Raw genomic sequence first — 13,034 nt, 5'->3', positions numbered from 1 at the left:
AGAAGGTTGACATAGATCTGGTTATCCACATATTTGTGCCAAATTAAAGCTGCTAGTTACACTTGTTTCTTTGTCTGTTTTATTTCTAATTCATATAAAAATCTACAAGTAAAATAATATCTTAATAATATTTTATATTCTAACCCTTTAAAAAATCTCCTAGACTCCTGCCGTGTTCGGGTGACGTGTGTGTGTGTGTCTCCATCTCCACGCCGCTACATTGTTAATTAGTCATGTGTCAACCACAATAATTATAGCTCTGTGGTGAAAGAGATGCTAATTGGTTCTGTGTCAACCACAACAATTATAGATCTGTAGTGAAAGATATGTCAAAATCAATAAATTTTACATCCAAATTAAAACCAATTTAGTAACTGTAATTTAGTAATTTAGTATTTATCTGTCTTAATATAAAACATAACACTAATATGTGAAACATGGTACTACTACCATTGCTGACAACTTTTATTTAGCTACCTTTTAGATAAACAAAGGTTTGAATCTGAGATCAGCTACTTCAATTAAATCACTGCTGAAACACTCATTTAAATGGTTAGTTAACAGTCATGTTGGTTTAATAAGCTGGTTTCAGATGACCATATTTAGACTCCATCAGTTCATTTTGTGACGTTACAAATAACAAAATAACAAAAAAGGGGAGTGTTTTCACCTTTTAGCATATTCCACACTGTCCAGAACAAAAGCCCAGTTTAAAATATTATTATGGAATAAAAACACAGGGACAAGCACTCAAGGAAACCGAAAAGCAGCAACCACAATTGAAACCTGTAAAACTAAATCCAGAGAGGCATATTTACAAATAATTTAACAGTTAAGATTAAGAGTAAATAATAACAATCAAGAATGAATTTCAAAACATTCCATAAAAGGCTATAAAAGCCACATTGACTCTTGGCCCATAAGCATTTACCTGATGCTTTTATCCAAAGCAACATACAATTATGACAACTTGATCAATTGAGGGCTAAGGGCCTTGCTCAGAGACCCAAAAGTGGCATCTTGATCCAGCATCCTTCTGATTACAAGTCAAGTACCTTAACCTCTGAGCCACTACTACCCTCAAAGCATTTGAAGCAATGTTGTAGTCGTGCTCCCTTGAACAGGGACCAGAAACAGGTCCACAGCTTTACATCAAGGGATAACTGGCTGATGTTGCAATGCCACAGTGGTTGTTCTGATCTTTGGCCATGTAAATGTAGCCTTTGTTACCCCACTTCTCACTCCAGCTGGTCAAATGAAAGGGGGTCATGGTTAGCTATGTTCATCATTTAAAATAATCTATTACAATTTGAGGAAGAAAAATGCATTTAAATACAAGCCCAGCATTTTCTGAAAGAGGATGTGAAATAAAATTCCAGTCTTCTAGCTAGAACATCAAGCATAAAATATTTAAAGGCTTCTACTATATACCTGTTCTTCACAATCCAATATTTCTTTACATCCTCATCAACTCCTTCATAGCCATATCCAACCACTATAACACCATGATCCAATTCCTTAGTACTGCAATTCTTCTCATAGTATATTCCTACAGAAAGCAAGGAAAAAAGATATACATATAATAAATGTATTTATCATAAGTATTAAATATTCATTCACATTGAACTGACCCTTTAAATACCAAAAGTTCAAAGTAAAACCAAATGTCAATCATCATTGTCTATTAAAACCTCTGAAGCCACACATGGATTTTACACACATAGATCCGTTGCTCTTTTGACTCACCAGAATGGTAGAATTGGAATGACTGTTGACCAGCATCAATGGCAACTGCCACAGGGCCAACAGCAGCAACAGCCTTCATTAAAGCTTGCTCCTTACCACTGGGAATGTCCACATATCCAGTGTCATTAGCAGCATTAAACTGTGGGTCATAATGACATGACCCATCCTGTAAAAGGTGGTGGTGGGGCAGAAGACTTAGCACACCCATATCACAGCTGTGCTCAGAAATACATAAGTAGAAACAATTACATTTTAAGTGTTGGCAGGCTTCTCTATAGTTTAGTGTCCTTTTTTGCAGCCTGCTGCTGTTATGCAACTACACATGCTAAAAATTGCAATAATTACTCCACACAGTTGCCTCATTTTAAGATTCTCTTTTTAACTTATGCAAAAAAAAAAAGTCAACAATAATTCTGGAACAGAAAGATTCCTCTTTGAGCTCACAGATGTGTTTTGTTGTATCAATCATCCAGAAAGACATTTTTCCTTACTTTTGCAAGGTAAGGGTAAGATGCCTCCGAATCAATACCATTGTTGTCCTGGACATACTGGAAGCCCTGGTCCATATGGCCCCCATCACAGCCATGGTTGCCCTCTGGCCAAGAGCAGTCCATCAGGTTTTGTTCACTCAGGGAGACCAGGTTGCCTGTTTTACGGAAGTGCTGGCCCTCCAAGGCTCCTGTAGTACTGAAGGCCCAGCATGAACCACACTGCCCCTGAGATCACGAACATAAATACATAAGAATGGTGGATAAAAGCAGTACAAGGAGATTTATACTCTGGAACACAGTTTCATGTTCTTGTACAGTATCTGTAATAGCCTGCTTTGGGTATTTAAGTCAAACAGTTTATTCCCATATGTTGTGCTCATAAAGACTGACATGTTTGCTTGTTCCCCAGTTCATTTGTACATGAAAGAGATAGTAGTGTACTTGAATTTCAATGCCTTTAAATAAAAAAGGAAAAAAAATTACTTGATCTTTCACATGTGTGACGTAGCCTTTCTCTCTCCAATCCACATGCCTAGGGACCTCCATGAAATTTGGCTCTATGAACAGGGAGCCTTTGGATTTCTTTTTGGGACTGTATTTGTAGCCATTCATCATTTGTCTGAACTCCTCATTGGTCTGAGGAAAGAAATTGTGCTGATCAAGTGAATAAGGTCAAGGAAACTTCTGAATGAAATATCTTAGAGTCAACTTCAAAAACCCTTTGATTAAGGATACTATTCACTGTGACAAACCAAATCTGACCTCTTACCATGTCACCAAATTGATTCATTCCAAGACGGTAGGTGTGCCTGCCCAAAGAGTACTCAAGGTTGTGCAGGTCAATTTTCTTCATATTCTTTTCCCACACTATCCTTCTCCAGATTTCCTCTTTCTGCAGGAAGGAGATATAGCTCAGCATCACCACCTTTATGTCCCCTTTGTCTAAAATTAACCTTCAAAGATGAGGTCCTGTCTTTTTAATGATTTTATTGATAGAACTAAAATACATATTTACTAAAACACAATCTAGGTTAACAAATGGCTTCCATGAAAAAAAAAAAAAAAGACGGTAAGTGCCAACAATATAAACAAATATGTAAATACCTAGTACTGTTGAGACCAGTGATACTACAGTAACCTGTTTAAGAATTGTAACCAGTACTGATTATCTGTGAAGCAGCAGGATCTTTTGTTTCGGTGCAGTGTTGATTTCTTGCATTCCCACCTACCTCATGGTAGTTTTTATTGTGACAAGATTTCCAGAATTGCCAATGGTCATCCAGCTGCCAATCCAGACTAGGTGCTGTAGTCCCAGTGCCCATGCACACAGTAAGGACAGATACCACGAACAGCAACATGACTGCACAGTTTCTGATAGGGTGACAGAGAGACAAAAAGTAAAAACTTTCAGTGTCAATGCATAGGCTATTCTGATAAAGGCTAAAGGTGGTTCAGAGAAACACGATCAGTAAACAATGCTAACAAATCTGCTCAAATGTGAATTTATAATTTACTTGGTGATAGATATATTGTGATACAAGTACCTATGAAAAGCTGACCTTAATATAAACTTTAAAGTCTATGCAAACCATTTTAGTGGACTTTGCTTATAAATTGATTACAGAAAGCGGAGAGAATTGGTCATGGAGAGAACTGATTGATCAGTGAGTAGTGATCTAATTACAAGCAGAAAACTGTAAACTGAAACACATAGTATAGAAATAGAGGTTTTGCATATGGACTCCGCAGGGATCTACCCTATTACACTTGAAAACTTCAAGGTTCTAACATGTGTGAATCAGAACACTGAACCTGAAATCAAAATTAAATGTCATATAGACATACAGGTAACTATTAAATAAGCTAGTCTCATAGCAATGTTTTTATTTTTTATGAAAACAAACAAACAAAAGCATAACAGATGTAACATAGCAGACTCTGACAAAAATCATAAAAGGCCCTCCTGAAAATTGACATCTTTCAAACATTATAAACCTAGGTTAATAAAGGAACAAAGGAGCTGTCAGGTTTAGTAATATACCTACGTTCTAGATCAGGTCCAAGAAGCCAACATCGGTAGTGTTTACAGCACCCCAACTTTATCTAGCTTTCTAAGAGGGAAGACAGTTTCTTATTGGCTGCTAGGGAGTCATCTCTTTGAAGCCACACCCTTGGATAAACGTTTACAAGCATTTTATTCTCCATAACCTGACACAATTATCAACTTCAGACAAAATATTAAGCGTAAGGATCATTTTAGTTAATAACCGCACATCACCGAAAGATCATATACAGCAGCTTAAGGTTTCCAACAATTAAATTGGCCCTTACACTGTACAGATAACATTTATTTTAAAGAGCTAAGGAATGCAAGAATGTAATCTTATATCAATGGAAAACAAACTCTCAACAGTTAAACTGACAATCATATTATTGGTCTTGTTATAGCAGTGCTCAGTGCAGCAAATACAGCACTTCTTGGCGTTGTTTCAGTTTCTGATATGATTCTTTAATTTCAGAAGAAGCACGCATGAATAAATGCAAAGCAGTTGTTTCATTTTATCAGCTCAGCCTGTACTGTATTAATTTGCCTATTTACAACACCATCTTATGCATCTTCTTTGTTTTTTTGTGTTATCTGTTTGCAGAGCTCCCGTGCCCCTATGTCCCCTAAATGCAGTTGTGGCATAAGAATTTCACTGTTCTTATGACCTTATGTGACAATAACAACAGTTAAAACTACTGTCTGTAGCAACCTGAAAGAAGGCTGCTGTGACTGCCCCTGGTGAGGGCTCTCCCAAAACGGGTCTGTCTCCTGCAGAGGACTTGACCTACGAACAGAATAAGAACTGACCCGTTATCTCAGGACTAGAGGTTCTCTCTCAGGAGAGAACATCGTCAGAGGTCACTGTCCCCCATGAAAGTCACTCTTGTGTGACAGGCATTTTATTTTTTGTTGGATAACTGGTCCCTTCTTTTCAACTGCATTTGAAGGTCTAATACTTTGTAGAGGTGGGCAGTATCCTGACGCTTGTGGATCCTCCTGTGGAATAAGTAATATTATGTATTTTATCTGCTGTTTAAAGGCAGTGGGAGCCCAAAGGTCACAAGGCACACAGCCCTCATTTAGTGGTCACTGCACGGCAAGTCATGAGGTGAATGGTACTGATGCAGCAATCTAAAATAATAAAACAGCTGTAATATCTGTCTTAAATGCCATGGATACATACCATTGACAGCTTTGCCATCATTGCTGTCCTGTACAACAGTGTCATCAAATGGCTCTGCTTGTGGTTTTTGGTATTTAGGATAGCCAAATTGTGCAGGACTGTGCAATCTAGTATGTCACATACACAGGGAGGTGTGTCACACATGCCTCAGGCAGTTAAATTTGGCCTTCAGTTGCCCAAAGGCCATTCCAATGCAAGCTCATGTCTTGTTATGAACCTCCATTCCAGGGTCAGCATATGGTGTGAGGAGAAAAAGCTGACATGCATATCCCTGATATCCTAGTACGATGCCAAAAATGAATTTATAAGAGCTATAAGAACCTATAAGACCTATAAGTCTACAGAGTACAGTGGATTAGCTTTAGGGTTTTACAATATCCCTACCTTACCAAAATCTTTGTGTCAGTGAGGATGCTTAGAATGTGCATGATACACTAGCCTGGCCATTTTGCCTCAGTATGTGAAAAGAGGCACTTTGCATTACATACATTTTGAGATTGTTTGCACACATCTCAAAACAGTACTTGAACTCACCACATTTGGAAATCACATTTGTGAACAATACATTTACGAACAATACATGTCTCTGAGGAATGCATTTCCACTAATTATTTAAAGATAACCTAATTAAAATCAAACTGATGCGTTAATTGTAGCTGTTGTTCAGAAGCTGAAAATTGAGTAAAAACAAGTGAAAGCAAGAGTGATTTTGGCAGTAAGGAGGGAGCATAAGGCAAGCGAAAGGTCGGTGTGGTGTGTGTGTGTGAGTGAGTGCGTCCCTCCTGCTTAGTGCCTGGTGCACCGTGACAGGAAGATTATCTGACTAATGTTTAAACAATAAAACCTCTCCTAACAACACCTTCTAAGCTTTATAGTACTGTCATGAGCAATCCCTTCTGTGTTCCATGTTTTCCCTGTCTTGTGTTTTTTGGTTCTGTTTTCTCCTCCCCTCATTTGATTTTCCACACCTGTCCCTCGTTTCTAGTATTAAGTTCATGTATTTAAACCTTGTCTGGATCCCAGTGTTTTTGCTGTTCATTTGAATGTGTTTATGTGGCTGTGCTTGTTTCTTGACTCCATGTATGTATATTTGAATCATTTTGTTTAAGTTTGTTCTCGTAGCCTTAGCCCCGAGTGTTCCCTAGTCTTTTGTTATAGCCTGATTTCCCGGTTTGCTTTTGTGTACTCTTGTGTTTGTTTAGTCATGTACCCCCGTGCTCTCCATGTTGGCTCTTTGACCCTAGACTGCCTAAATGACTCTGATTTTGGAATTGCCCTGAGTAAATCTCGCTCTTCTCTGCACATAAGTCCACCTTCTTACCACTCAATGTTACAAGTACAGGTTTAATTGCAAAGTACATTTAAGCCTAAATGTACACCAAGATTTATTTTTACAGTTAAATTTACTTTTTACACGCGAAGTAAATTTAGCTTAGTCAGAAGAATAGAAACAAAAAGCTAATGTTATAACTCACATGCACCAATTAATCCTGTCAATGCAGCATAGGATGAAGGCATGAAGATGTCTCACGTGAAATTCTAGGGGAAATGGGGGGAACTGAATTCACTGAATCACCTGCAGCATGTATGAAATCACACCTTACTTTCTGTTTAATGCTATGCTCAAAATAGCCCACTACATACTCTATACTGCACTCTGTATACACTGTATACATCCCTACCCTAGCTGGATCACCTCACCCTAAGTGTTCTGTTACCTTGTCTTTTCCATACTATGCAGTCTTCAGTCAGTCTTAAGCAGACATCAATCTTGTGCTGTCATAAATTATCACTTAAATCCTTTCAGTCCTGTCACTTTATTATCACTTTAAATCCTTTCAATTCAACAGGTTACTTCTTATTTATAATTGAGACTAAGCGTGGTCATTCATTTTTTATAGGTTCCAATTTCAAATTAAAGCTGGGAAAAGTTTTGAGAATGATATATATTTGCATGTCTTTTAATGGAATTATGTTGTTTGACAAAACAGAAGCCTTGACATGTGATTTTGCTTTTTTTTCTGGTCCTAATTGTTTTCTGGTCCCCATACTTGCTTCCACGCCTATCTAAATCTTACATGTTTATAAATCATGCCCTGTCTCTAGACAGGAAACCTTCTCTTATGTTCTTTGTTTATTCAGTAAAGGGTTTATTGCACTATTTCTCTATGGTGGCCCAGCAATAATGAAGCAAATGAAAATAAAGAACATGACTGTTAAGTGACATCAAATACATTAATGCAAAATACAAATAAATCAATATTACAGGAAAACACATTGCAAAAAAAACTAAACAACTTAAATTGCATTTGTGAAAACAACCAAAATCTCACGGCACATAAATTTTGATGTCACATAAACACTAACAGTATGAATATATCTCACAATAACAGTGAGCCACAGCACAACAGCATTAACCACAATGTAAACCCTTTCCAAAATGCAGCATTTGTGGTCTCTCCCAGCAGAGGTGCTCATGGGCACTAGAGTTCAACATTTTCCACATGAATATCTGAAGACTGAACCATGAAATCAGCAAAACATTTATTAGTAATTTGTTTACCTTCTTGCTATAAAAATAGCCAAAACTCTTACCTTTCTAAACGCTCAGGAAACCAGACTCTACCACTCGAACACACTCCTTGTCCTTTATTCACATTGACTCACTTCATTTGTATGTCTAACAGGTCCAAATATAGATGAACTAATGAAATTTTCAAACTTATTTATTAGAACTTTATTAATTCTTATTTAGAGAGAAAAGTGTTTAAAATGGGCTACAACAGATCACACTAATTAATACGAAATCAGAGAATTTAAAAATACCCATTTTAATTACCAATATCTCAATTCAATAATACTACAAGCTACACAATCCACACAGTCATCCAGAATGAAGTGCATTAATTTAACCGTAAACTATACACTGCAATAAGCGTTTAAAACAATCTCCATGTGTCCTCTTTAATTTTTCATTACATATTAGTTGGCATCATTTGGTAGTTCCTAGTAGGGACTCTGATAGTTTTCCTGGTAGAGTAAGGTACTAACACCATCAAGGTGATGGGTTTGATTCACATAAACGCATATGTAAGTTGCTCTGGATAAGGGTATGTTTGCAAAGCTCATTTATTGAGCTTGACTGACTGAGAGTATACACATATGTGCAGTCATTGACAGTCTGTCAGATGCTCCTCCTGGCTCTGATTGGTTGTTTTGATTTAGGCATGGTGTATTCTTGAAATTGGCATGAAGAGCACTAGGTGGAGCCAGAAGAGCCTAATGTTTTCACAGATTATATGTCTCTTTTACTACTCTCAGGACATAATGACAGATTTAGCAACAATGACAAAAGTTATTTTAATAACTTGTTACCTGCTTCAGCATTAAGGAGCTCTGTGTGTACTAAATTGTAAATGCATTTGCTCTTAACTTGTATCCCTAGCTAGATGCATACAGCACCTTGTCTTTTTTATCTTGCTGTAATCTTGCTTGTCAGAAGCCTAGGATTAGCCTAAAGACTAGGATTAGCCTAAAGACAGGTGATTATACTGAACAAGTGAGATGTTAAGACATTTCACTAGATGCATTATGAATAATACTGCTCTGCATGTGATTAATAGCAATAGACCTACAGAATGTCAAAGTAAAAGTCAAAAGGGGGACTCATCCTCCTCTGGCTGAATGCTGATGAATATTCAGCGAGAGCTTTCACTCATTTGTGATCAGCACATTATTACAAACTCCAAAGTTCTTACAAAACAGTATAGCAGGCAAAATAAATCTCCAAATTTCTACTAAATTTCTATTACATCAATTAAAAGGTATAAAACTAATAATCATTTAGAAAATTATTTTAATCATGTTCATTGAGATCATATAATTCTGTGGTTCTTAAATGTAGTAATTGGAAGAAACAAATATAAACACAATGGACTTTCAAAGTTCCTCAAGACAAACAGTACAGAGTTAACAATAATTTGACATAGAATCAACATTAAAGTTGTCTTTATATTCTGATAGCTATTACTAAAAAGATGTTCTGAGAATTAAAAAAGTCTCTGTGATTGTCCTGTAAGTAAAAAATGTAATGTAAGTAAAAAATGTAAACACTATTTTGTTCTAACCAATCAGTAAACATCAAGGAGGCAGCTCTCCATGTATGTTATTTATTTTACATGTGCAGACACCATATAGAAAGCCAAATGTTAAGTCTGCATATCTTTTAAGGAGGGGTTTTTGTTATCAGTTTGGAGAGAAGGGATTTGGATGAATGATGGGATTGGAAGATAGTACAAATGTAACAGCAATGTACGCAAGTGTAATTGACTGGAAAATGCTCATATATCTGCTTTTTGTCTGCTCACAATGTATTCTGAACATTAGGCAGAAAGGCCTGTATAAGTAAATTCTGTAGTGCAACAATACCTGATTCCCTCGAAACACAGGCGAACACAAGTAGCTTTCTTGCTACTGGTTTATTCAAGATGTCCTTCTCCAAATACACTGTGAAACTAATGTTGACTAGTACAGACATAAAATAAAACATATCATTTATAATTTACATAAAACAATAACATGCACAGCATGTGAAATTACTAAAGTAAAATAGACAGACAAAATACCTCATTGGCTGCATGCTATGATGAGGGGAATTGTCTTTTGTCCTCAAGTGTCTTTATGTTACCTCATACATATCAAATCAAAGTTTTTTAGTAAAGTGTACTGAAAGGCCATGCTTGCTGCTAGCTTGCAGGTGGACACCAAAGTAAAAAAACTCAAGCGAGAACATCTCAACAAGGCTTGCACATACCTTCAAGATAATAGTCATTTTACTTATGTAACAAAATAATTATAATATTGCAACTTATTCCTAAATTATAAAGTCAGTCTTACAAAAGAAAACAAATAATATAACTTGTGCACTACATAATGCAATTACACCTGATGCCTCTACTGAAGTAAACTGACAATGCAATTAATTATACACAGGCAGAGAACTGAATTTTGCATAAATGCAGATAAAATAACAGCAAAAGAAAATACATATTAAAAAGATTTACAACAAATGATGAAATTAAAAAAAAAAACTCTGACATATTTGTCTACACAAGCACAGTATAAGCATGAGACCTTATTGGATATGCACCACACTTTCTCAGCACAGCTATTACATAAAAATAAATAAATAAATAAATAAATTTAAAGGCATATAAAAAAAAGACATTTTAGATCATATTTAATATCTTCATTGTGCTAAAGGGCCTTGTTGCAATACATGGAAAAAAAAACCTGGGTGTTCCTAGCTCACTTTCCAGAGCAAGCTTCAACACCCAGGGACAACACATACTGTCATAATGATAAATATAAATGGAAATTGCTCTTGAATAGAGCATCTCATAAAAATGTAATCTTGAATGAGATGTACTTCTTAAAAACTGTTCCCAGCTGTTACAGAATTTCGTATTTGAGATGGAAAAATATTATTATTATTGGCTAATGTAGAAATTTCTGTGAAACACCAAACATATGTAACCCTCTAGAGTCACTGATCATGCCAGTGTAATCAAACCACACGACTGGTTCAAGATAACAGTCAAGTTGAATATTGTCAACTTGCATCGAAAGTGCTGGCTTGAAAGACCATTGTAGTTTTTGTTTGCTGCTGATAGACCAAATAGAAACTATACACAGGGAAATAGTTGTATATAGTTTAATTTAATCTCAATTTTGCATTTACATATTCACATTTGCAACCTGTGTTTTCATTTTCAGTCTGAGTCTTTAAAGTTTTTTACTATAAAACCATCAAATTCAACTTTATGTGCTTTGTGGGGGTTTTTTTTGGGTCATATATGTTGATAAAGTGTGTTAAAGTGAAAAAATAATCTATTTACATCAGGTTATATAGGTGATATTGTGCTGAAGACAAATATTCTAATTATTGGTATAGTAATCATTTTTTAAAGGCAAAATGGGACATATTCAAAAATGGCCCAAGATAATAAAGTTACTTAGGGTTAAATAAATTAAGAAATTAAAGCAGCAGTTTCACCCCCCACTCCTAAAGTATGTTACCATTTTTTAATTCAATTTTCTTTCTTCTGCAGGGTCTGTGACCTCTTATATATTGATATATTTTAATGGAATGTCTTTCATGTTTTAGGAGTTTAGAGCTCTAATGACATACATTATGAAAAACTAGAGATAGAGATACATTGTGAATAAGAGAGACATAAATGAATGTCATGGTGTGTAAAGTAGTATATGTTTAAGATGGCTTGTGAGGGCAGAACAGAGGAGTACAGCATAGCAGAGAACAAACCCTTCAGTAGGAACACATTTGGCTTTGGCAACAAGTAAAATATATCCAGTTTTTTGTGATTTGCACCCCTGGTATGTAAATATTTATAAATATAAGTCCATATCTAACTTGTAAATATGCTTTGCATGTGTTGTACATGACCAAATATCAAATACGTTCTAGCAATGCTATGGTCATGGGTTCAACATCCAGGAACCACACATATTGTCATACTGATAAATATATGTAAATTGTTTTTGAGTAGAGCATCTCCTAAAAGTGAAAATGTAATCTTGGATATGAAATGTACTTCTTAATGAACTGATCTCAGCTGTTACAGAATTCCATATTTGAGATGGCAAAATATTATTATTATTATTATTATTTAAAAAACATTATTATTATTCAGCCCCACACATGAAGCACGCATTCAAGCGGCTCAGAGAAAACTCTGAAACAGCATTTGTATTTTACTGAGTGGACATAATATGCAGTAAATGTCAATGTTCAGGTGTGGCATTATTTACCAGAAAATGGACACGCACAATCCACATTCAGTACAGCACAGCCCAGTATAATGTGAACAGACCAAGGCAGGGGGATGTACTGAAAGTTGGTTGACAGTTGATAATTATTTGAAAGTCTGCTGATAGTTGGTGGACACTATGTCCTTCTACCATATAAACAGACAGAACAGCTGCTTGCCAGTTTTAAAACCTATTGCCTAAAAAAAAAATGTTAGTTATGGCTAGATAATTTTGCTTGTGAGCTCCAAAGGTCTTACTTGGATGTTAGTGAGATGCAACATCTTTCTGTATTATTTGTATGCATATTTATTTATTTATTATAACTTTTCAACATGTTTAGAAAACATGAAAAAAGTGGAATGCAAGGGGTATGTGTCACGGTTGGCCAGTCATCCAGCAGGAGGGACACACCCATTCCGGCTCAGGATCACAGCACACACCTTCCAATTAATCCTGCTCACCTGTTCCTTATTTCATTCCCTCATTACTTAAACCTGCAGGTCCCGGAACACAACGCTGCACATTAGTGGTCGTAACTATCGTGTGTTCAACAGAGCTTGACGATACTCTAAGGACGTATTTTGATTCCTTTGTTTTTATTCTGCTCTTCGTTTGTTTATGATGGAAAATAAAGAGCACTTCCTTGCAGCCTCGTCTCTCGCTCCCCCGGTGTCTCCACTATCACATTCTGGTGTGATTGTTGTATATAAAATGATGGTATTGTGATGACTTGCAG

General features: G+C 36.1%; 1 protein-coding gene across 2 annotated transcripts; it reads right to left on the bottom strand.

The window, feature by feature from the left end:
* Positions 1-1,147: 1,147 nt before the first annotated feature.
* On the bottom strand, positions 1,148-3,595 carry LOC113576047 (procathepsin L-like). 2 transcript variants are annotated; one of them, XM_027007943.2, is made up of 7 exons: positions 3,463-3,595; positions 3,007-3,125; positions 2,721-2,873; positions 2,238-2,462; positions 1,747-1,912; positions 1,432-1,549; positions 1,148-1,247 (listed from the first exon to the last, which is right to left on the bottom strand). In XM_027007943.2, exons 1-7 carry the CDS (start codon positions 3,593-3,595, stop codon positions 1,148-1,150), a joined length of 1,014 nt encoding a protein of 337 aa, XP_026863744.2. The 2 variants fall into 2 exon arrangements, with proteins under 2 accessions (XP_026863744.2, XP_026863743.2); XM_027007942.2 differs by having other exon boundaries at positions 3,007-3,129; positions 3,467-3,595.
* Positions 3,596-13,034: the final 9,439 nt, after the last annotated feature.

This window comes from Electrophorus electricus, chromosome 1 (assembly GCF_041902795.1).
Source record: "Electrophorus electricus isolate QZ-2024a chromosome 1, ASM4190279v1, whole genome shotgun sequence".
In the NCBI taxonomy this organism is placed as follows: Eukaryota; Metazoa; Chordata; class Actinopteri; order Gymnotiformes; family Gymnotidae; genus Electrophorus; species Electrophorus electricus.
This window is presented reverse-complemented; position numbering and strand designations above follow the sequence as displayed.

What these genes read in the sequence shown, in the direction of transcription:
- LOC113576047 (XM_027007943.2), bottom strand. Translation starts at nt 3,595, where the DNA reads ATGTTGCTGTTCGTGGTATCTGTCCTTACTGTGTGCATGGGCACTGGG. An exon ending in TGAATCAATTTGGTGACATG is followed by an intron (nt 2,874 to 3,006) that starts GTAAGAGGTCAG and finishes TTCTTTCCTCAG; the next exon opens with ACCAATGAGGAGTTCAGACA. An exon ending in CTTACCCTTACCTTGCAAAA is followed by an intron (nt 1,913 to 2,237) that starts GTAAGGAAAAAT and finishes CACCTTTTACAG; the next exon opens with GATGGGTCATGTCATTATGA.